Below are 25,892 nucleotides of genomic sequence, written 5' to 3' on the forward strand. Positions count from 1 at the left end.
AAAACTGCATAAATTTGATTTGAATTGTTTAAAACTATTAAAATACTATCTGGCCAGTGGAAATGAATGAATCAACTCTATTCTAAAACCTTTATCTGAAGTATTTTATACTATTTTGTTTTTTATGGATATTTCGATATATTTATTCTAAAACATAAAGAGGATATTGGATGATCTTTATCAATATAATGTGTGGCACAAATTGCATTTATAGTCCATATCTAATATTTTCCAATGTCTTGTACCTTTGACGGTGTTAACCGTGAATGTCACGTGGATGGGAACGTGTATGGAAATGATATGCAGATGAGGTTATGCATAGTAAAACTAGGCGTCGTAAGCTCCATATATGGTGATTTCGGGGAGGAGACAGGGTGGAGATGCACGTACGCACAATCTTCCACTGACTGGGATTTATAAAGGGATTTGTGCGCAGGTTCTGGCGTACGCATGGTTTTATAAATCTGATTTTTTTTTGTGCGTACGCAGAATCTAGCTTTTGCGCGTAAGTACACTTTTAGTAGGGATCCTACGCACAGTTTTATAAATGAGACCCCTGGTATCGTTTAAAGCCCTTGAAGCTGCACTGAAACTGTAATTTTGACCTTCAATCTGTTGGTAGCCATTGAAATCCACTGTAAGGAGAAAAATCCTGGAATGTTTTCCTCAATATCTTCATTTCTTTTCGACTGACGAAAGAAAGACATGAACATCTTGGATGACATGGGGGTGAGTAAATTTATCAGGAAAAGTGTATTTAAAAGTGGACTAATCCTTTAAGTTCACCCAAAAATGAAACACATGGGGCTGTGCAACAAACTCAAGCTCCCCTTCTCTTTTATCAAAATCTTCCAACATTTATCTTTAAAAATTTCTCATTTTGGACTTCTAATTCGTGACTGGAGTTTTGTTTTGCTCTATTCTCTGCGCTTCTGCGTTCATCATTGTCATGCGTCAGAGGTTATTCTTCTGCCACAAATCGATGCGTATTATAGTTAATAATGTTTTAAATATGGGAATTTTTCTTACAAAAACCAATCGCTTTGCTTCAGAAGGTCTTTATTAACCCCCTGAAGCCGTATAGATTATATTTATGATTGATGGATGCTTTTTTTGGGCTTCAAAATCACTCCCCACTACCATTATAAAGCTTGGAAGAGCCAGAATATTTTTAAATATATCTCCGATTGTGTTCATCTGAAAGAAGGTTAAATGTAACGAAGGCCAGCTAGTAGTCGCTGTGCGAGATGCTCTAGCGACTGATGCTAGATGTTGCAGCGTTTATCCTCCTTGTTAGAGCGTCCAACTCCCACGCCGGAGACCCAGGTTCGGGGGCGAGCAGGTCCTGGGTAGAGGGGTGACACATATACACCTAGGATGGCTTGAGGGTGAGTAAATCATGGGAGAATTTTAATTTTTGGGTGAACTATCCCTTTAAAAAAAAATCTCTGACTTTTTCCAGCTGAATTTTATCAAGGAATAAAATATATGAAAATAACAGTCTAAATAACAAATATTTTATTTGACATAAACAGTCATTTTTTACGTTCAGTGCCGCTGCGAGTTTTGTACAGACTCAAAAGCCCTGTTCACAGTGAAGGGGGCGTATCGGTTCATACACCCAAATCATACATTCGTTCACAGTCCACGCTCGAATCCTGTTGGTTCGTGCCTTCGTCAGTGTTTGAAGTCAGGAAAGCGGTCATATGGTTCAAAACGAGACATCCGTGAACTAAAGTGAAAGAATACGACCACCACACATAACTCCACCCATTAGGTCCACAGAGGTGGAGCTGGACAAGGTCAAGATCCACCCATTATGTGCAAACTCTGGCTCTGCGGGTGCGGTGAGCACCACTTGAAGGAAACTGACTCACAAATCCCGGAAAAGAGTTTCTTTTCCAACGAGGCTGACTCTAGTGGTGAACAGCTGTACTTTTAACGTCAAGACAATGGCAGAATTTGTTAAAGCGCAAATTAAGGGTGACAAAGTAGTTGTGTTTTTAAAGCCGTCCTGTCCTTACTGCGTACTGGCGAAGGATGTTTTGTCGAAGTATAAATTCAAAGATGGACAGCTGAACTTGGTCGATATCAGCGGACGCAGTGACATGGGCAGTATACAAGACTATCTGCAACAAATCACAGGCGCGCGCACCGTGAGTACTATTACAATGGAGCATTTTTGTTATATTGTTTGACCGTCAGTCATTATGTAACAACTTACATTACATTAAGCGTAATGTGGGACTCTACATATTAACCTAAAATAAACTTTAAAAAAAAAATATATATTTTTTTAGATGAGTCACTAAAGCGCATGACCAGCAGACGTGGCCATGATCGTTGCAGACATTAATGAATTAATAAATATTAAGTAATTATTACAACTTAAAAAATAATAAAATCATGCTTTATGAGTATCTACACGTCTTATATTGTCATTTAAATTAAGTTTATTTACATCTAGGCTTCTTTCTCCATGTACAATGTGCAGGTTCCTCGAGTCTTCATAGGGGAGAAGTGTATTGGAGGAGGAAGTGATGTCGAAAGTCTTGACCGTTCTGGAGCTCTGGAAGGCATGTTGCAGGCAATCGGATCTCTGCAGTGAGGGTATATATACTTCACATTTCCTCTATTGTAAACAATATACAACATAATTATACCAGTGCTTCTCAAATGTTTTTGCTTTAGGGCCAAGATTTGACTGGATATGAAGTGGCCACTGTGCCAAAAATGTGTATTGTACACAAAAATATCCTTAAAATGTTTTCAAAAACTGCCTTTACCCTCAGCAGCCGGTAATTATGTTTCACAAAACACATTATGGTCAGCACAAAACATATTTGTCCTGTAATTTGAAAGCAATCTGGCTCCAGTGTTATGTTTATAGTTATTAATATTTTGAACCCTGTCTGGCTCATATTGTCTTTTAGCTTTCATCTACAGTAGCATTGTTTTTCTGATCTAAATAAATGACATTTAATGTCACATTATTACATTATCAATGTCATTTATACAGATCAGCGGTCACCGCCCAACCGTTGAGTACCGCTGGTTTAGATTTAAAGGGATAGTTCACCCAAAAATGAAAATTATCCCATGATTTACTATTCACCCTCAAACCATCCTAGGTGTGTATGACTATCTTCTTTGAGACGAATACAATTGAAAGTATATTTAAAAATATCCTGGCTCTTCCAAGCTTTATAATGGTAGTGAATGGGGGACGAGATTTTGAAGCCAAAAAAAATCATAAAAATAATCCATGCGGCTGCCGGAAGCTAGTTATTTTAGTTTATAAAGTTTTAAGTGTGGATATTTTTCTTAAAAAACCCATTGCTTCGCTTCAGAAGGTCTTTATAACCCCCTGGAGCGGTATGGATTACTTTTATGATGGATGGATACATTTTTTGGGCTTCATAATCTCGCCCCCCATTCACTACCATTATAAAGCTTGGAAGAGCCAGGATATTTTTAAATATATCTCCGATTGTGTTCTTCTGAAAGAAGATAGTCATATACACCTAGGATGGCTTTGATGGTGAGTAAATCGTGGGAGAATTTTCATTTTAGGCTGAACTATCACTTTAAGTCACAGACTCTGAGAACAAACATGCATTCTTCTAAAATGTCTTTATTCAGCATGAAATGAGGGTCAACATAACTGGATTAGACTAAAGACAGTCAGAATCTACGTCGACCACACCAACTGCACTAACAGGCGATCCACATGCTGGATGCGTACTTTGTACGTTATTAGTTGAAATAAAAATCTCAGATGTAAATGTTACAAAAATAGTTGCATCAAATTCAAATCAATCTCATGGGGGAGGGGGGAAATAAATATTTGAAGTTTATTCAAGTCATATTGCTGGAGTAACCACTGAATTCATAAAGAAAAAAAATCTCACCATGACAAAACATGGCTGACCATGAGAGTAAAATATCAATCTCTGGAGAGAGTATACGGTCGACCCTACCCTACCCTGTTTAATACTTTGGGGTTTAATCCATCGCAGAGGAAGTTTATTGCACCAATCAGGTGTAATCGTTCGTACAGAAGATACAGTATCCACATAGAAGAGATCTATATGACATTGTCGCATAGGATCCGCTCAAATCCAGTGAGAATTCGCAGCTGTCCGCTTTATATCACAGGCTCAGTGGTCAAAGTTCATGTGTTAATACAGTACATCAGAATCCACCTTTAACCCAAAGGTCAAACAAAGGTCTCTTTCATCCTGTATGTAAATACATCTCCAATTTGCATCCTCTTTTTTTCGCCCTCCCTTCCGGTCCGTAGGGCGTCAAGAAGGGGTCACATGATGTTGCAGCGAGACTTGCGGATCTGCCGCCTGCGTTGCTGGTACTCGCTGAGCTCCTGTAGGTAACCCCTGGAGGGCCAGCGCAGCCGCTCCACCTGCTCACGCTCCTCATCTGTCAAAAAAGCATCATCGGGACTTAAAAAGTATTGTGACGACATCTCCTGCAACCCACCTATTCAACGCATTTAAACAGAGCATTATATCCGTCCACCATATTTCCATATATCTCGCACTTCAACTGAAAAAAAAATGTAATTGTCTCTATAAAGTCTATATGTTTCTTGTTAAGTGTAAAGAAATTATAAGGCTGCTTAAAAAACCTAAAGGGAGCTTGATGAAAAATAAAATGTTCCTGTTGCTGTTTGCTTGTTGTATTCATTGACTCACAAATCTATACACAATTCATGAGGTGACACTCTTTTATGTATTTGCCAAGTGTGTGTGGAAGGGCACGATGTACTAATTGGGTGTTAAAATGATTCATTCGTTTCAAAAATGACCTTACATTTGCTCTCAGTGTTTCATAATAAAGCTTTTGACAGAAGCCGGTAGTGATTTGCATGGGCTTGTCTGAAGCACCAGCTGTTCGGAGCGCTCTCGGGGTGCTGGTAACTGGTTTTTGTAACAGTCAGAGATAATTATGTGGGCATGTATTCGAATGTGCTTGAACATCCTTTCCAGGTGGTCAAGCGGGTGGCTCACCTGATAGCTCCAGGAAGTCAGGCTTGTGGCTGAAGATCAGGTAGTTATTGGCAATGAAATGGAGGAGCCAGACATATAGCTGGTCAGCGTTGTGACACTGTGATGAGAGAGAGAGAGAGATCAGATAGAATGTTAACTAACAAACATGATAGAAGGTATTTTTGAAATAGCATACTACCATACGAATACTAACCCCTGCGACCAAATTAATATAGTTGATAAAATGTGTAATTTACGTTCTTAACTAAAAATATTTAAAGTAATTTTCACTAATTTAAAAAAAGCTGAAATAAAATCCAAGTTTTTGAAAGTGTTACCGTTATCATTGCTGCGTAAACTACAAAAACTCAGATTTGTGAAAACGGTGATGTTGTGCATGCCTATTATGTGTTCAGTCTATAGGCGCGTAGTTTTTCTTTACAAAGTGACATCGCCAACTACTGGCCTGGCATGAATAATACAGCGTTTTTGCGGATCCGTGTGAACGGGGATTGTTTTGAAAACGTCGTCTGTACACAAAAAATGCAAAGGAAAAACTTTTGTTTTTAGTACATCTTTGTTGTGTAAACATTAGTCTCAGCCTCAGACATCAGACCCATGGACCGTTGATGCATATGGCACACTTAACTGGAAACACTTCAGGATTTTCGAAGTCGCCATCTGGTTGGTTGAATTCTACAGGATGTCCGAGAGACGTGCGTGTTGCGTTCTTTAACGGTCCGCCTAGAAACAAATGCCATGACGCCAAACCCCCTCGTAGAAGAAGAACGCAGTTGTGTTTACAACTGTGACAATGAACGCTTACCAAGATCAACTAAACGCTGGATTTTCAAAAGTATGTGAAGTTTGCGGCTCCATTGTTGCAGTAAACTTGCATAACATTCCTAAATGAATAATTGATTAGATACACGGCGGTCTGTTATTGTAGGGATATCAACTTTACATTTTCACGCCCCTAAACATGAACTGTGATTTGTTGCATTACATGTCAGTCTGACATCCTCTTGAGCGGTCCTTGGCCAATGAAAGCTGTGATAGAGTCCAGACCTTCTGCTGCCAGTCTGACAATCTGGCTACTATGTAAACCAGGGGTGTCCTGCTCCTGGAGGGCCACTGTCCTGCAGAGTTTATCTCCAACCCCAATGACACACACCTGAACCAGCTAATCAAGGTCTGACTAGGTGTACTAGAAACTTCCAGACAGGTGTGTTGAGGAGAGTTGGAATTAAACTCTGCAGGACAGTGGCCCTCTAGGACTGAGTTTGGACACCCCTGATGTAAACGTGTAACAACTTAAAAATTGGAAATGATGTCTTGGGAGCTAAATGAAATAAGTTTCATTTAAAGCATGAAAATTAAACTGAAATAAAACAAATTAAAGTAAAAAAAGTTACAAAAATCACAAAACAAAATTACTAAAATTAAAATGAAAACAGAAATCTAAAAATAAAAGCTAATTATATATATATAAAATTACTAAAAATACTATAAAATACTATTATCGTATTTTATATACAGTACAGTCCAAAAGTTTGGAACCACTAAGATTTTTAATGTTTTTAAAAGAAGTTTCGTTTGCTCACCAAGGCTACATTTATTTAATAAAAAATACAGTAAAAAGAGTAATATTGTGAAATATTATTACAATTTAAAATAACTGTTTTCTATTTGAATATATTTCACAAAGTAATTTATTCCTGTGATGGCAAAGCTGAATTTTCAGCATTGTTACTCCAGTCTTCAGTGTCACATGATCCTTCAGAAATCATTCTAATATGCTGATCTGCTGCTCAAGAAACATTTAATGTGTACAATTGTACAAAATATTTGTGTACAATATTTTTTTTCAGGATTATTTGATGAATAGAAAGTTCAAAAGAACAGTGTTTATCTGAAATCTAATCTTTTGTAACATTATAAATGTCTTTACTGCCACTTTTGATTGATTTAATGCATCCTTGCTGAATAAAAGTATTCATTTCTTTAATTTCTTTTCAAAAAAATAAAAATAAAAATTCTTACTGACCCCAAACTTTTGAACGGTAGTGTATAATGTTACAAAAGCTTTGTATTTCAGATAAATGCTGTTCTTTTGAACTTTCTATTCATCAAGGAATCCTGAAAAAAAAGTACACAACTGTTTTCAACATTGAAAATAATCATAAATGTTTATTGAGCAGCAAATCAGCATATTAGAATGATTTCTGAAGGATCATGTGACACTGAAGACTGGAGTAACGATGCTGAAAATTCAGCTTTGCATCACAGGAATAAATTACTTTGTCAAATATATTTAAATACTACACAGTTATTTCAAATTGTAATAATATTTCACAATATTACTGTTTTTTCCTGTATTTTTAATTAAATAAATGTAGCCTTGGTGAGCAGACGAAACTTCTTTTAAAAACATTAAAAATCTTAGTGGTTCCAAACTTTTGGACTGTACTGTGTGTATATATATATATATATATATATATATATATATATATATATATATATATATACACACATATATATATATATTTATATATATAAAATATATATATATAAAATACTATAATAGTATATAAATAATACTTTTAATAATAATAAAAAAAACTGGTAGAATATAACTGAAACACACTGCCCATATTGTATCCCATGTTGCATTGGCCTTACTTGGCTCAATGAATTGGACTGCCAAGGTTACAGCATTTTTACACAAAAATTGTATAAAAAATGCAAAATGTGCAACCATATTTATTTATAAGATAGTTCAAAAATGTATTGAATAAAGTACCAGCATACTACATACTGAATACTGTTCAGTGAACAGGCATTATACACTGATAAATGTTTCAAACTTGTATGACTTCACTACATACATTTGTCACATTTCACATGCATATATGAATTAGCAAGTGGCATCCAGTTAGCATCGCTGAAATTAAAAATAACATTAGGTCTGAAAATTTACGGGAATATAGAAAATTTATAGAATATGGTTGTCATTACCGTAAATTAACTGGGAAGTGTTAGTTCACCCAAAAATGAAGTTTCTGTCATTAATTACTCACCCTCATGACGTTCCAAACCCGTAAGACTTTCGTTCATCTTCGAAACACAAATTAAGATATTTTTGATGAAATCTGAGAGTTTTTTTTATCCCCCATAGAAAGCAATGTAATTACCGTCATTCAAGGTCCAGAAAAGTAGTAAAGACATTGTTGATTTAGTCAACGTGACTCCACTGTAGTTCAACCTTAATGTTATAAAGTGAATAGAATACTTTTGTGCGCAAAAACAAAACAAAAATACCTACTTCAACAATTTGAATGGTGATAATAATGTTTCTTTCTGTGGGGGATAAAAAAACCCTTGGAAAAATATCTTAATTTGTGTTCCGAAGATGAACGAAGTTCTTACAGGTTTGGAACAAAATGAGGGAATTTTGAACAGAATTTTCATTTTTGGGTGAACTATCCCTTTAAGGACTCAAATACAGCACTGACAACCGCATTCTGCTTCTATGGCCTTTATAACATCCGTCCTTAAAAACAATAATGTTCATTTCTCTTCCGTACATAGTTGTACTTTTATAATGATTTTATGGGTCCAAAGCACTTAAAGCAAATGAAACTTTCCAAAGTTAACCAAACACACTACTGTTGACATAGAGATGCAAAGACTCACCTTTGCTCTCCTCAGTAAGCGAATCACGCTGATGCCCGTAGACGCTAGCTCTCGACTAGGCATGTTCTGAAGGTACGCGCACACGCACACCTCACACAGGTGCTGCAGCCGTTTCACCTGGTACATCTCTGCGCAGACGAGCACGGCCATGGCCTGCAACACACTGGCTGAACAAACAGACACACACCACCGTCAATCACCTTTTGATTCTCCCTCCACCACCCATCCATCAACCTCGGCTCATATTCGCCCACTGTCAATCAAGCTCAGTCTTTATTTGCATCTTTCTTCTCAACAGTGTGTTTTAATGTCCTTGATATAAAGAGCAGAGCATCCATCACACTCTGATTGACAGAATGAGTGAAGCAATCTGACATTGTTAAACCTTCATTGTTTAGTAACTAATATGACCTGAATCACTACATTCCATAGTGATTGAAACATCTGGATTATGTCACACTATACATTGAATATAAAAGGCCATTGTTAGGCATGACATGCAGGGAAAAAAACTTAAATATATTATTACTTAAAGGGTCCTTGATTATGATTTCACTTTTTTAACTTTAGTTAGTGTGTAATGTTGCTGTTTGAGCATAAACAACATCTGCAAAGTTACGAAGCTCAATGTTCAATGCAAAGAGGGTGAGGCCATGTTGGGCTGCTTTAGAGAAGAGGAAGCGTTATTGTAGTAGAGTGTTGTTATCATGCCGTCATTTTACGCCGGACTGCTTCACAAACGAGGATCAATTCAACGCTGGATTTGCACAAAAGATTAACATGACGGCACATGCTAGTCGATCAGTTGAATCAACTCCACAGCATCTACATAAATTTATCCACTAACCATTCAGAAACATCCAGATGCATTCAAAAAGTTGTAACTTGTTCCTGAGTCTCTCCATCAGTGTCTGACGGTTTCAACAATGTAAGGCTGAACACCGTTACTGACAATCATCATTTTGGCTGCGTGAGATTCTCCAGCATTGTTGTTGTTGAGCAACTGAAGCACGGGCTGTTAAAGCTCCACCCTCTTTTAGAAAGCGGGTTGGAAGCAGCAGCTCATTTGCATTTAAATGCTGTTCTTTTGAAATTACTATGCATCAGAGAATGCTGGAAAAAAAATGTATCATGGTTTCCACAAAACTATTAAAGGAACACTCCACTTTTTTTGAAAAAAGGCTCATTTTCCAACTCTCCTGGAGTGAAACAGTTGAGTTTTACCGTTTTCTGCATGCGCGTCTCTTGTGCCTCATTTCGGAGGCGCTCGTCTGACTATTTCTATAGAAACCGGTGATTCTAACGGCCGCTGCAGTGACGCGAGGACTTTACCAGTCGGCGATTGGCTCTTATTTAGAAGGCGGGACTTATTCCGCCATATTGCGCGTTACACTTTCTCCCATTCAAAACAATACGAGTGACACGTCCTGTGTTATTCTAGTCTTTGGCTTAGCATAATTCATAGACGTACCATGGGTGCAGGAGGTGCAATGATATTACGCAGCATCTCTCACAAATGTCTCCATGGTTGCAAGGCACGCTCCCTGTGCAAAAAGGGTGTCACAGGCGGTGCATAATATCATTGCGCCTGCTGCACCAAAGTCCCTTTAAGACAAGTCATTTCACTCGGCGGCCATCTTTGAAAAGCCTCTCGGGCATCCTGGGCATCATGCAATCTCTTTGAATGGGGAAACATCAAATTCTCCAAAACTGTTCGCCAACCTTACGATTAAATTTCATATTTGAAATCACCAATGAAATCTAACAACAACCGGCTCATAAATTTAGTTTCTAAACGCTCAAATCATGACAAAAAACTGTATTTTTCAGGCTGGATCAAGCTAATGCGCATGCGCAGACCTAAATGCGCGTCTCTTCGGAGGCGCGCGTCTGACTGTTTCTATAGAAACCGATGATTCTAACGGCCGCTGAAGTGACGCGATGACTTTACCAGTCTGCGATTGGCTCTTATTTAGAAGGCGGGACTTATTCCGCCATATTGTGCGTTACACTTTCTCCCATTAATTGATTATTACACCAGAATGAGAGTATAGTTCCTAGCCATATCGGCCTAGAAAATCGCAACTTTTCATTTTCCGTAGGTCTTAGTACACGATGTAAATACAGAAGAGTCAAGTTTTAAAGAGGAAAAATATCGAAACTCTTTGGTCAATTTTGAGCGAGATGCTAATGGTCTAATCAGATTCAATGAACTATGCTAAGCTATGCTAAAAGTGGTACCGCCAGACCCGGAGATCAGCTGAATGGATTTGAAAACAGTAAAACTCAACTGTTTAACTCTAGGGGAGTTGGAAAATGAGCCTATTTTCAAAAGAAGTGGAGCATTCCTTTAAGAAGCACAATTGTTGAAAAGTTTCTTGAGCACTAAATCAGCATATTTGAAGAGACTTTTTTATTTTTAAACTATTCTTACCAGGCTCAAACTTTTGAGCTGTAGTGTAAGTTTTCAATTACATTATTTCATGAAGCAAATTGTTTAATGAAAATTCCATGTTTTGGGGTAAAACGTGTCCATTTTTCTCTCTAATGTATCATTTGATAGGTTAAGTTTTCTGAATCACATAGTGTATTTTAGCACAGCTGAAACACTTTATTGACCATCGTCATCATTTACTCACTTTAATGTTGTTCCAAACATTTTTTTTTTTCCTATACAATGAAAGTCGATGGGGCGCAGTGTTGTTTTGGACTCCACTGAATTTTATTGTATGGACAAAAACAGTTAAATCATTCTTCAAAAGATCTTTTGTGTTTAACGCAAGAAAGTCATACAGGTTTGGAAGGACATGAGGGTGAGTAAATGATGACAATTTGCATTGTTATCCCTTTAAAAGCCAGGGGTCCTTACCTGGACAGCAGGTGTCAGTGTAGAGGTACTCCAGGAAAGCTAGGAAGGTATCAGACGAGACTCCGTGGATTGGCACCACACGACTTCGTGCCTCTGCGTACTTTCCACTAAACATGGCAGCCATAACATCACAGCGGGCCACAAGCACGGCTCTGTGTGCTGGCAGCACGCTTCCTGAAACCAGATACACAGATGACCTCTTAAACACATTTACACACATGGGGTCAAGCATTACAGAGGAGCTCTGACACTTACACAAGCCCTTCTCTTGTACTTACAGTACCACTTTAAACTCTGAATCAGTGTCATTGTGTGTTTGTGTGTGTTTCAGGGTTGTGAAATAAAACTCAAATTAAAAATCATTAGAAAGGTTGCCTTAGCAACTAACTAAAATAAATGAATAAAAAGTACTAAAATATAAAAGCTTATTCAAAATATTAAAAGCTACTATTATAGTGTATAAATAGCTCTAAAATTACTGTTTTCATGTCCATGGACATGCAGGGTTAGCATTGACTCTTGCCTTGCACCATGAAGATGACATCAGAGTACAGAGGGGAATTGAAGAGGCCTCCCAATGTCAAAGGACCTTGTTGAGAGCGTGGTGTGGGTGTGTCCCTGGGGGCCTGCAACCAGAACGAATCGACACTGCAGTGCACAATTTGAGGCGATGAATACTGTTAGTACCTTGAACATTTATTATTCAGAAACCAGGTCAGCCATGCAAAACCTTGGTCAATTTAACAGTGGATTCACTACAGTAACACACCAACTGCAGGTGTGATATAATGAAAGAATGGCTGGGAGGGAGCATGAAGAATCATCTTCACATATGAATTGGCACCTCTGAGTCCAGACCTTAAATTCATTGAAAGTCTTTGGGATGTGCTGGAGGAGACTTTACAGAGTGCTTGACTCTTGCATAAGATCTTGACCTAAAATTGATGCACCTCTTGATGGACATAACATCGATTCACAACATTTATTTCCACAATGCAAGAGTCAAGCACTCTGTAAAGTCTACTCCAGCACATCCCAATGATTTTCAAAAATATGATTCTTCATGCTCCATCCCATCCATTCTTTCACAATTTGAGCCTGATGAATCTTGACTTGTCATCCTGGAATATGGCTATGATGTGTCTTCCTACATGTTGTTTAAAGGTGCTAAAGAGGATCTTTTCGTCGACTGAGAAACCAAAGACTGTTACTGAGTTTTTGAAATGAGCGCATGCGTAAGAATTTCGAGGGAACGCCTCCCAAAACTCGTGCATTAGAACACGTATTGGAACACGAGTGTTTACCACCGGCATTCGCTGTGTCGTGTTAGTGGATTCATTATTTCGGACTCACCGCATGTAACTCATAATCTGCAGTTGTTACTCCTGTCTCCTGACAAAAACATTGCATGCGCTCGTCTCTCACAAGGAACGTCATGGCAGTGATTGACAAGCCAGAGGGCCAATGTGAGGGCTGATGTTTTTAAGGCCCTACCTCGTGCACAGATGATGTATATTAATATTATTCCTTTCAGTGCACCTAATAAGTAGTCTTTTATCAGTTAGTAAAGACAGTTTCAAGTAATATTGCAAAAATGTATAAAGCAAAACATCCTCTTTAGCACCTTTAAGAAATGAAAAGCTACACACTCCATTAATTAGGGTTAGAAGAACTGTTGCCAAACATATAACATGCTAGAAACATAATAATCACTGCAATAATGATCCAATCATAGACTCTTAAGCATTTGCCTAATAAATCCAAACAGCGACTTTTTTTTTTTGTTTTTTTTTTTGGCCGGGCAGAGTATGTATATATATATATATATATATATATATATATATATATAAAAGTGCAGGACTGCTTAAAGTTTTTGACACATTTGATAAAGAAACAAAAAAATATAGAAATTTAATGTTAATCAAACAACTAAAGAAAAAGAAAATGACACACTGATCCTGACTGAATAACTTCAGTAGCTTTAAAAAATAATTGTAAAATTTAATAAATTCATGCAATGAAAGCAATCCAGTGTATTTTTATTTACAGTTGATTTGGTCATATCAACCACCTATTATAATATAAATTATATTTTAATAATAATATAATTTTCATTTATTAACCTACATTAACAAATGCTAATTTATCTCAGTAACAATGGACACTTTTGGTTGCAGGATAAATTCAAATGTGAAAAATACCAATAATAATAATAATAATAATAAAATCCCAAAATAGAGAATTTTTGGCAATGGTAGAAACTATTGGATTTTTCTCAGTGCTGCAACCACACCAAAAATGTGTCAGTTTAAAGGGTTAGTTCAGCCAAAAATGAAAATGATGTCATTAATGACTCACCCTCATGTCGTTCCAAACCCGTAAGACCTACGTTCATCTTCGGAACACAGTTTAAGTTATTTTAGATTTAGTCCGAGAGCTTTCTGTCCCTCCATTGAAAGTGTAGGTACGGTATACTGTCCATGTCCAGAAAGATAATAAAAACATCATCAAAGTAGTCCATGTGACATCAGTGGGTTAGTTAGAAGTTTTTGAAGCATCGAAAATACATTTTGGCCCAAAAATAACAAAAACTACGACTTTATTCAGCATTGTCTTCTCTTCCGGAATCCTTTCCATTGAATTGATTCCATTGAATCCTTTCACCTGTCGGCGATGGTAATGCACTTTTACGTCGTTGTTTTTGGCAATTAGGACATCTGCGACATGCACACTTGCGCACCATTTAAAAAAATATAGCAATATCAAAATACAAACAATGTAGAATAGCTTGAATACAGCGTGCGTCTCCCTCAGACTGTAAACGAAGCTCGGGCGCACCGGATAACACGTCAGCAGCGTCACTGCGGAGTCGTAAACCCGGATTGACAACAGACCCGGAAGAGAAAACAATGCTGAATAAAGTCGTAGTTTTTGTTATTTTTGGGCCAAAATGTATTTTCGATGCTTCAAAAACTTCTAACTAACCCACTGATGTCACATGGACTACTTTGATTATGTTTTTATTACCTTCCTGGACATGGACAATATACCGTACATACATTTTCAATGGAGGGACATAAAGCTCTCGGACTAAATCTAAAATATCTTAAACTGTGTTCCGAAGATGAACGGAGGTCTTACGGGTGTGGAACGACATGAGGGTGAGTCATTAATGACATCATTTTTGGCTGAACTAACCCTTTAAGTCTTAAGACTAGTCTTATATCAGCCGGCCAAACAAACTCAGACTGCATCCGAAATAACATACTTCCCTTCTATATAGTAGGCGAAAAACAGTATGTGACAAAAGAAGTATGTCCAAATTCACAGTACTCAGCTAAAAAGTACCCAGATGACCTACTTCTTCCATCAAGATTGCATACAGTGGACAGTTTACTATCTCTTGATGCCACGCGAGAAGACTTGTGAATGGCAGTGAAGCGACGCAACTGACGCTGGTAGGTCATGTGATAGTGACAACATGACGTTCATACTACACATTCATACTATATAGAACATATTTTTTAGTGGTCGCAAAGTAAGTACTTATTCAAAATAATTACCTACTCAAGAGAGTATGCGATTTCGGATGCAGCCTCAGTTCTATAGATCCAATCAGCGTCTGTCAGAGTGATACCTTTTCTCTCCCAACAAATGAGCGTATCCTGTCCATCAGCTGAGCCACGGCCAAAGGGTTCTTCAGTTTTTCAGCGATGGCTTCCTCGAGGTATTCCCATTCCCAGGCCCCTGCAAAGAATACACATCACCAACACGCACTGACCCATGAATGCATCCTGCATTAACTGTCTGTCCAGCTGACTGTGGAGAAAATCTCTTCCTTTTACACTGGCTGCTTAGTTTAACTAACAGTTCAGCCTCTCAAGGCTGTCAAAGTCTTTTCTCAGCATTCTCTTTTCAATATACTACAGCTATGATATAAAAGTCTACAAATAAGGTGGGGGTGGTGAACATGACTTCACCAAGTACAACATGTTCCTTGTTCATGGTTTCTTTTGGATCAAACCTCGCTTAGTCTGTCTAGACAGATTTACGAATAAGGCTAGGTTAAGGTAAGACATGTTCCTGGATCAACATCTTTTTTGATCCTGGAACAACATTCAAATCAACCAATCAAATTTGAGGGACAAGTTTACCATTTATGTCAAGTTTAGGCTTACAACCAGGGTTAGGTGCTTCTACAACAGTGTTATTCAACTATCATTTCCCTCTGATTTTAGGGACAAGTTATGGGTAGGGTTAGGTTTAGGGGTTGAGAAAAGGTTAGGACTAAATTTTCGGATAGGAATGTTGTTCCAGGATCAACAAAATATGTTGATCCAGGAACATGTCTTACTTGGCAAAATCAAGGTGACCGGTGGGTGGTACAGCCGTTTTCCATAAAAATCAAATTGTAAAAAATGTCCCGCCCCCCAGTGAAAACCACGGTTGTGTCACAGAAATTTTCATCCATTACAGTTCAGCAGATATAATATTAACCTAGCCTTATTTGTAAATATGTCTAGACGGACTGAGCAAGGTTTGAGCCGAAAGAAACCATGAGTTTCTGTGTATCATTTCCGTTAATATAACGACTGCCCTTGGCTCACTGGATGAAAATGGCTTCTGCAAAATCACACTATATATCAGCGGGGTGAGATGGTCTCATCAGTATGAGCCTCACCTTCTCACCTTCTGTGCATGGCCTACTCTGATAAATGAGTCTATAATATCCATTCCTGTTTTCTGAACTGTTAAAGCCTCCTGATTGAGATGCATGTCCATCCTTCCAGCCTCCATTTTGCATCGGAGGTCCCATAGAACGAGGAACGGGAGGTAATATTCCCGGCTTATGAGGAATGCATATTGTGGCGGGCTAATACGAGCATAGAATCGCAATTGTGTATATGGGTGAATGTCATGAAAACATCCAGAACACCCTTCAGAAACTTCCAGAATACACTTCAGCCCAAAATCAAAAGAAAAATATTTTATATATATTTTTATATATATTTTCATGCCATATGAAGGTGATTATCTGAAGTCTGAAACATAGCAAAAGTAACATTACTTGATTAAAATAACATGAGATAGCCTATAAAAAGGCTGTTCCAATTCACATGGAGTGCATCACCTTTTGGAGGCAGCCATATTGAGATCACATGACCAGCTGAGTCCTACTTGCTTTATCTTGGTAACCTCCTGACACTTCAGCTCACAGAATAAATTAAACATAGCTGACTGTGAATAGCACATTTCTAACACAACAGAAACTGAAAACGTTTGCTTATGCATGCATGTTGCTGTATTCACACCACTAGGTGTCAGTAATATTGTAGGTGTTGTGTAGCTTATACCCTGGGATTTTTAAAAGAAGTCTCTTATGCTCACCAAGGCTGCATTTATTTGATTAAAGAAACAGTAATATTGTGAAATAATATTACAATTTCAAAAACATATTCTATGTGAATATATTTTAAAATATAATTGACAAAGCTGAAGCAAATAATTTTAAAATGCTGATTTGCTGCTCAAGAAACATTATTATCAATGTTGAAAACAGTTGTGTACAATTTATCAGGATTCTTTGATGAATAGAAAGTTCAAAAGAACAGCATATTTGAAATAGAAATCCTTTTACAATTAAAGTCACAGTTACAATAACTTAGGATGTTAAAGGGGACCGATAATGCCCCTTTTACAAGATGTAATATAAGTCTCTGGTGTCTCCAGAATGTGTCTGTGAAGTTTCAGCTCAAAATACCCCACAGATCATTTATTACAGCTTGTCAAATTTGCCCCTATTTGGGTGTGAGCAAAAACACGCCATTTTTGTGTGTCCCTTTAAATGCAAATGAGCTGCTGCTCACGGCTGCTTCCCAGAAGAGGGCGGAGCTTTAACAGCTCACGTTTCGGTTGCTCAACAACAGCAAAGCTGGAGAATCTCTCACAGCCACAATGAGGATTGTCAGTAACCAGGTCCGTAGCCAGCCTATTGAAAGGGGGGGTTCTTTTTTTCAAAAAGTGGACCTTTTTGCAATTTTTCTCCTCCTTTTGTTATAAGGTTCAAATACTTCATTTTGGTGACCTTTTATGCACTAATTTGTGCTGGATTAGCTTGTCTGCTGGTATATAACGAGCACGCTTTTTGATGCACCAAAAATATTTACTGAATTTTTGTCAAATTGCTTCCTCATGTACCATTTTTAATTTTTTTTTGTATTTTTTTTTTTTATGCAATTATATATATATCGTTATATATGCGAGCGTTTTTGTTCCCATTTATTTTCACACATTGATCACACAGTGCATGCAAAGTTAATCCCAAAGAGCGCACAACTGGAGAAATACACGATTACTTTGATTTCGTTAGATAGAAAAGAAGCAGGGCCGTACGCAGGGTTTTATATTTACCGAGGTCAAAAAATGTTTTATGCTAGGGGGGTTCGGGGGCATGCCCCCCCGAGAAAATTGTGATTTCCTTGGTGTACATATATGCATTTTAAGACGTTTTAAGGCCAACAAATAGTATAACAATAGCTTTAAAACCATGTCAACAAATATACAGTGAACAGTAAACAGTTTTGAGGCAGCTTTAATCGCATGTTTGGTCATTTCATGACTTCATTTACAACAGAATAACGACGGTGCATGCCCGTAGTTTCTTTTGCGCTTTAGTTTTCCCATAATAAAGTAATATGCAGCGCGCGCCGGCGCATTTGCTCGAGCAATTCTTGAGTTCACGCTTCGAGCACAGTAGGCTATAGCCTAACGGCTGATTGGAGTTTTACTGGCATAGCCTGACGACATCTCATCTGACTGTTGTTCAGCTGAAGCTACTCGTTTGACTTGCGGCTGGCGCTGAGGCGAAGTCGGAATGCGCGTCTGAAAAGTGTCCCGTTTGTGGTGGTCGTAAAGAGACAATTCTATATAAACGCAGCGTTTTACTTGGCGATGTTTTAAAAAAATATTTTTATTTTTGGTATTTTTTATGCTCTGTTGGTGGTTTGTGGAGTAGCATCGCATGAGGGGGATTAGACAAATGCTGAATTAGAGACGGTAAAAGTGAGTGGGTCCAATATTGGTCTTAAAAAGTGGGTGGGTCTTGACTCTTGTCCCACCCACATACAATGGTTCCGACGCCCATGTACAGACATAACACTCTCACATAGGCATCGTAAATCAATATACTAATCATTCCAGATAATTTACCTCAAGCGGTCTGCTTTGAAGTTCTCAGAGGAATAAGACGCGCACCGAAGGAGAAGCATTTCCATTGGCTCCAGTCTGCCGGTATTGGCCAATCACAAAAGTCGATATTGCACAGCCAATATCACTGAATATCCCACTATGTTTTATTATTATTAATTACGCTACGTTTATATGGCTATTATATTGTAGACTATTGAGTGGATAAAATATAGAAATCCTTTTTAATTTAAAAAAATATATATATAACCCCTACCCCCCCATCATTCAGAGGCGATGCTTCTTCACCGTTGCTTTGAAAAGTGTATTGCGAGAACTCTCTGAACTGCACGAGCGGCGCACACACACACACACACACGTCCAGCTACAATAATGTATCATATTAATTTGAAACAGCAACCCAGAATATTTGTCACAAGCATTGATTAAAACAATGATGACAATAATCACATAAAAAAAAAAAAAATAAATAAAAAAAAACCCGACTTAAATTCTAGACCTTTGGCAGTGAGGGGGGGTTCGTTCGAACCACCCGAACCCCCCCTGCCTACGGGCATGGTAACGGTGTTCAGCCTTACATTGTTCAAACCGGAGTCAGACACTGATGGAGAGACTCAGGAAGAAGTTACAACTTTTAGAATGCATCTGGACGTTTCTGAACGGTTAGTGGATAAATTTATGTAGCTGCTGTGGAGCTGATTCAACTCATCAACTAGCATGTGTCGTCATGTTAATCTTTTGTGCAAATCCAGCGTTGAATTGACACTCGTTTGTGAAGCAGTCCGGCGTAAAATGACGGCATGGTAACAACACTCTACTACAACAACTCTTCCTCTTCTCTAAAGCAGCCCAACATGGCCTCACCCTCTTTGTTGCGTGTTCCCAGGGGCAGGGTTTATGTACATTTTAGGGACATATTTTTATGTTCATACAAATATTTACACATTATGAGGATGTTTTCGTCGACTGAGAAACCAAAGAATGTTACTGAGTTTTTGAAATGAGCGCATGCGTAAGAACAACCCCCCTCCTTCACAGCTCATTTCGAGGGAACGCCTCCCAAAACTCAAACAAGAGTGTTTGTTTGTCACCGACATTTTCTGTGTTGTGTTAGTGGATTCATTATGTCGGACTCACCGCAGGTAACTCATAATCTGCAGTTGTTACTCCTGACAAAAACAATGCATGCGGTGCCTGTAGAGTGTGGAAAGTTACTGGAGCGCGCACGTCTCTCACAAGGAACATAATGGCAGTGATTGACAAGCCAGAGGGCCAATCGTTTATGCGACGATCACGTAAACAATTGGCTGATGTTTTTAAGGCCCTACCTCGTGCACAGATGATGTATATTGATATTATTCCTTTCAGTGCACCTAATAAATAGTCTTTTATCAGTTAGTAAAGACAGTTTCAAGTAATATTGCAAAAATAAATATAAAACAAAACATCCTCTATAACAGTGTTTCTCAAACTGGGGTACGCGTACCCCTGGGGGTACGTGAGGTGACAAAAGGGGGTACGCGAACAAAATGCGGAGTAGTTAATTTAACTCTACCATACCTTAAAATAATATTAAAAGCATGTATTTCTAACTATCAAAATGCCGTAAATCCATTACATTTAATCAAATTACCTCATGTTTTGCAGTCTAAAATGACTGTATCCACACAAGCAGCATGCATAATTATATGATAGATTGCGTGCAGATTCTGCTGCCTTAAATCGCGCGACAATGCACCTTTGTAAAAGTGGGGATTTAGCACTCGCATGAAGAACAAATATAGACACAGATAGTGGATTTATATCAATTTAAGACTCAAACTTTCTTTGATACAAAAACATACCATGTGTGAGTTCTTGTAGCCTATTTAATGTTGATAACGAGGAAGAATGCAATTGTACCCAAATATCCACATGACTGCAAACGTGCATTATTATACAACAGGTCAAAAAACAAAACGTACATTTTAAACACAGTACTGTCAGTATTTACTCTATTTTGCAACGAAAAAATATTTCTAAGGAAAACCAGAGCAGAACTACAACACACGAATGCGGCTTTGAACGAATCGTGAGTCAATGATTCAATGATTCATTCACAGCCAATTGCTTCGTTACAGAATGAATGACTCTATGACTCATTCATAAAAACAGTGACTTGCTGCCACCTACTGCCAGTTTTAGTTTAATATTTAAAAGTATCACTTCGTTTTACCATCATTGCATATTTCTCTATTAAACATTTTTTATTTAAAACATTATTTATTTTATAAAGTTATTCATAAACGTAAAAATATGCACTGGAAAATCAATTTAGGGGGGCAAATATTGTCTCTTAATGGAAAAGGTGTGACTGCAGTCGAAGTGGAAGAGAGGGGGTACGCAGAAGGATGGGAATCCCTTCAGGGGGTACTCCACGCTAAAAAGTTTGAGAACCACTGCTCTAGAACACCTTTAAAGGGTTAGTTCACCCAAAAATTATAATAATGTTTAGTAAAGGTACTAAAAACATATTTAAAACAGTTCATGTGAGTACAGTGGTTCTACCTTAATATTATAAAGCGACGAGAATACTTTTTGTACACCCAAAAAAATAAAATAATGACTTTTCAACAAGATAGTGATGGGCTGATTTCAAAACACTGCTTCGGAGCTTTGCGAATCGAATCAGAGACTCGGAGCGCCAAAGTCACGTGATTTCAGCAGTTTAAAGCTGTTTGATAGGAGATCCGAGTCACTGATTCGATTCGTAAAGCTCCGAAGCAGTGTTTTGAAATCGCCCATCACTATATTGTTGAAAAGTCATTATTTTGTTTTTTTGGCGCACAAAAAGTATTCTCTTCGCTTTATAATATTAAGTTATTAAGGCTCTTTATGGATCTTGAGAGAGGAAATGTCATTGCTGTGAATGCAGGCCTCATCGGATTTAATAAAAAATATCTTAATTTGTGTTACGAAGATGAATGAAGGCCTTATGGGTGTGGAACGACATGAGGGTGAGTAATTAATGACATTATTATAATTTTTGGGTGAACTAACCCTTTAAGAAATTTGCTGGAAATAAAGAAAGTGAGAGGATGTTTCTTTTTTTGCTGAGTATATAATGTACATCTTCTGATTTCTCTCTTTCATTTTACTCATCTGCATGTACAGTCACACACACACTTAAGCAGAAAAGCAAGCGCACACACACAAACACAGAGATCTCTCTGTCCTCCCAAGCATGGTAATCAGTCCCACAGCTCCAGGGTCTTACAGAGCGGACTGCCGTCATACAGGCACGTGTAGAGAACCATCAATCAGATAGGCCTTAGACACAAACAAATAGCCTCCAACCTAAAGTCATTTTAATTTTGAAAGCATCCTATAAAAATCCTCCTTTTCAAACAAAAGAAAACACAATTGCAGAGCTGAAGAGATAAGGCAGAGAATTGGAGAGAAAATTTTAACCATAACTCAATTGAGTCGCCTAAACCAGCAGAACCGAGGAAGCATTTTCACACTGTTTCCTTCAATAATGCTAATCTCGCTTCATATTTACGGTTGTGACAGGATTGAACATGGAAAAAGAAACACCGCCGGCATACCAGCAATAAAAGAAGCTCTACCCAGAGGACATTAGCTCTTTCATAGCTCAGGAGAATTATGTTTTATGAAATGAAATGAAATGAAATGAAAAGAAATTATTATTATTCTTTTTTAATAGCTCCGGAGATACTCAGTAAATACAAAAATTGATTTAAAATATTCACATTCACATTGATTACTAGTGTATTTTTTTCAAAAAAAAAAAAAAAAAAAAAAAATCAGGAGACTTGAGCAAAGGTCTCCATTTGCTCTTCATGTAGTCTCATTTTTGTCTAACAGAAACAGCTGAGTTATTAAAGAGATCTCATCTGTGATCTTTCTCATGTAAATGAAAAGCTATAAACATCAATATATTGCAGTTTTTATCCAACAGCAGTTGCCTTGAACAACATCAGCCGTAATATTGCAAGCAGTGCACGTTCTCTCTCACCTCTGTAAAGAAACATTAACGTCTCCCACAGGCATAAACACAGCAGCGGGTCCTTCACAACCAGCCGTGAGAGGTGTCCAGGAGGGTGCCCGTCGGCTCTGGCTAGATCATCTACACCTCCATCCCAAGTGGACAAAAGCGAGTGGGGGCCATCTCTTTCCCTACAGGTGCAGCGCGAGACGGGCCTTTCCCAGGCTTGCCGTCCCACCAACAGCTGTCTGAAGTATGGGCTGATGGCACACAGAACGGACGCGTGCGCCCAGCCCAGCTCCTTCCCAGTGTCCCCAGCGTAGAACGCAACGTCTGCGAACTGAACGCCACGCTCGAGCAGCCACTGCAGGTCCTGAGAGAAGCTGGACTCCTCCACTCTCACTGGGGGAAGACGCGCTGGAAGACATGGAGATGTTATAGAACGGCTTTAATGCTCAGATGTTGCTCTTTCATTGCTCACGAGACTAAATGTGGGTCTGATTCATTCATATATCAACTTCAGATCTGAGATGTTTCTCCTTAAAAACCTTCAAAGAGACACAAATGTCAGCAGTAAGTATATAGTGATGAGAAATGAGTTCAAAGTGAAATCTCTGACTTTTGATTGCAGATTTAGGTGTCTTGGCTGTATTTTTTGATCAAACATACAGTAAAACAACTATACTGTGAAATTTTATTACAAATTAAAATGACTATTTTATTTTTGTATATATTTTTTTTAATGTAATTTATTCCTGTGATGGCAAAGCTGAATTTTCAGCATCATTACTCCAGTCTTTAGTGTCACATGATCCTTCAGAAATCCTTACTACTCAAGAAACATTTCTTATTATTATCAATGCTGAAAACAGTTGCGCTGCTTAAATTTTTCTGGAAACCATAATTACATTATTTTCAGGATTCTTTAATGAATAGAAAGTTCTGAAGAACAGCATTTATGTATGTGCAAATTTAACTGCTACTTCTTGACGTTCTACCGTAACCGTGTACTCTGGGAGAATAGCGATTTGCTGTAGTCGATAATACGGGACAGATTAGATAAGTAAATGTTATATTTTATGGTTATGTGGCATTTTAATTGTATCTGTATGTCATTTAATGCCAAAAGCAACCATTCTCTTTTATTTAAATGTAATTTATTTTTTACTATGTCAAATGATTAAATGATCCGTTACGCCGTCCTCTTTGTTGTTGCTTAGCATTTTTTTAGTTCTTTAGCTACAGCAGTTGACATTCCATCAACAGCTGTTGCTTAAAGGGGTCATGAACTGAAATCAATCTGGCAAAACGACAGGTCGTGGAATAGAGTACCTCAGGGATGACGTGTTTTTGTAGGCAAAACCCGGAAGCGAGTTAGCGTTTTAGGACTTCCGGTTCCATCGCCCTAAAGTCTATGGGTTTTTTGAATGGGTTTTTGCTAAATCACCTGAAATAAGGTCTGTGGTTAACAAAGCCTCTAAATATTTTCACATTTTGATCTATGACATAAAACACACCAGTTATAACCCGCTTGTGATTTTTTTTAAACCTTTATTGTGTCTTAAAAACGGCGGTTGCTAACAAGTTGCTAAAAGGGACTACTTCCTTAGGCGGGGACTTTAGACGTCATCATGACAAACAGGACATTTAGACAGCATTTCTCATGAAAAAGTGGATAAGTATTCATACACAGCGCAGATCATAATCAGTGAGCATGTTTTTAAATTAAGTTGTTTTTTAAATAAAGTTTGAGGAAGTTTGGTGGTGGTGACGTTGATAATCTTGTAAAGATTATCTTGATAGACAAAACATGCAAGTGTCATAACCCTTTGTTAAACACAGAGCTTATTTTTTGCAATTTTCCAAAAGTCTTTGGGAAAAATGCATAGGCTTTCGATCGAGGGAACCCGTGCCCGCTAACTTCTGGGTTGGCCTACAAAAACACATCAACTCTGAGGTACTCTATGAGTCACTTTATTACGTAATAGTGTGTCTGTTTAGCCCCGCCCACCGAATTGCTCATTACATGTATTAGGTAGAGAGATGCTAACACTGGGTTACTAGAGCTAGCAAGATGGCATTAGAGATGGCAAAATGTGAATGTCGAAGTTAAGGATTATTTATTTGTATTCGGCACATTTCACTGTGGATTATTTGGTTAATTTGCAAACAGACTTTTATGATATAGACTCAACAGTAATGCGTCACCATGTGAGTAACTGTGTTAATTCTAATGCCTGATCTGTGACCAGTGATTTCTGATATTAATGATTCATGTACAGTCAGATATTCTTTGTCTATATGACATTAAATCAAACTAAATGGTCAACTTCAAATTCTTTCTCTTAGTAGGATGAAAATAATCTGTTATTTAAATGTTGATTAAATTATATATAGAAAGCGATCAAAGAACGCTCCCTTTGCAATCGTTGGAGCTGTCAATCAAACAGCGTGAGTTTATCAGTGACTCGCGCCAAAACTCCAGTTAAAATCAACAAATCTCTTATTTACATCATGTTTGCACTGTTATGATGAAAGCATTCGCGAGAGTGCAGGAATCGAGTTGCAACGACGAGATCACTGCATTCATGCAGTCAACAACATGTCTGTAATCTGCTACAATATTCATCACTGCAACCTTTCTAAATATAATGCTATAGATCTAAATATAATACTATAATCAACACTTTTCATGATTAGTTCTGAGCTGTAATAGCAAAAACGTGTTAAAGGTTTTCAAGCGATTTCCACATGTAATACTTAACTATTTCATATGCACAGATGTTAGCCAATCACAGCAGTGGGCGTTTACACTGAAGTCTCAGAGCAGACACGCCCCTTAAAACAGCTTTCAAATAAGAGCGCTAAAATCAGGGTAGGAAAAATACCTTTTATTTCTAAATTATGACCATTTTTTACGTAAAAACCATTCTAACATTATAAGTGCACCCTATGAGACATTATAAAACAACACAACAATGCAGTTCATGACCCCTTTAAACTCCCTAATATTGCTCACAACTGTCCCATTGAATTTAAATGCTGTCTAGACTCTCGAGAAGTAACCGAACCGCTCTTATTTGTGGTTATTGTTTCCTGTAGAGAACTTCTGGAAGTACAAAAGGAA

General features: G+C 37.9%; 2 protein-coding genes across 3 annotated transcripts in view; one reads left to right on the forward strand and one right to left on the reverse strand.

Annotated features, from left to right (window-relative positions):
* The first annotated feature begins 1,820 nt into the window (after positions 1-1,820).
* On the forward strand, positions 1,821-4,688 carry glrx (glutaredoxin (thioltransferase)). The gene is made up of 3 exons (XM_048165998.1): positions 1,821-2,156; positions 2,495-2,610; positions 4,304-4,688. The coding sequence occupies exons 1-2, from the start codon at positions 1,953-1,955 to the stop codon at positions 2,606-2,608; spliced, it is 318 nt and encodes a 105-aa protein (XP_048021955.1). The 5' UTR covers positions 1,821-1,952; the 3' UTR covers positions 2,609-2,610; positions 4,304-4,688.
* Positions 3,614-25,892, reverse strand: part of rhobtb3 (Rho related BTB domain containing 3) — a 33,664-nt gene continuing 11,385 nt past the window's right edge. Inside the window, exons 6-12 of one of the 2 annotated variants that reach the window (XM_048165997.1) lie at positions 22,796-23,182; positions 15,209-15,318; positions 12,095-12,197; positions 11,572-11,745; positions 8,703-8,869; positions 5,028-5,124; positions 3,614-4,437 (exon numbers count right to left, since the gene is read on the reverse strand). In XM_048165997.1, coding sequence (XP_048021954.1) covers positions 4,319-4,437; positions 5,028-5,124; positions 8,703-8,869; positions 11,572-11,745; positions 12,095-12,197; positions 15,209-15,318; positions 22,796-23,182 — 1,157 coding nt within the window. In that variant the 3' untranslated portion in view covers positions 3,614-4,318. Of the gene's footprint in view, positions 4,438-4,903; positions 5,125-8,702; positions 8,870-11,571; positions 11,746-12,094; positions 12,198-15,208; positions 15,319-22,795; positions 23,183-25,892 lie in introns of those variants that run through there. The other variant, XM_048165996.1, reaches the window with a different exon arrangement.

The sequence above is a fragment of the Megalobrama amblycephala genome, linkage group LG18 (genome assembly GCF_018812025.1).
Source record: "Megalobrama amblycephala isolate DHTTF-2021 linkage group LG18, ASM1881202v1, whole genome shotgun sequence".
NCBI lineage: Eukaryota > Metazoa > Chordata > Actinopteri > Cypriniformes > Xenocyprididae > Megalobrama > Megalobrama amblycephala.

Coding starts and splice junctions, on each gene's coding strand:
- glrx (XM_048165998.1), top strand. CDS start 1,953: ATGGCAGAATTTGTTAAAGCGCAAATTAAGGGTGACAAAGTAGTTGTG. Junction 2,157..2,494: donor AAATCACAGGCGCGCGCACC/GTGAGTACTATT, acceptor TACAATGTGCAG/GTTCCTCGAGTCTTCATAGG.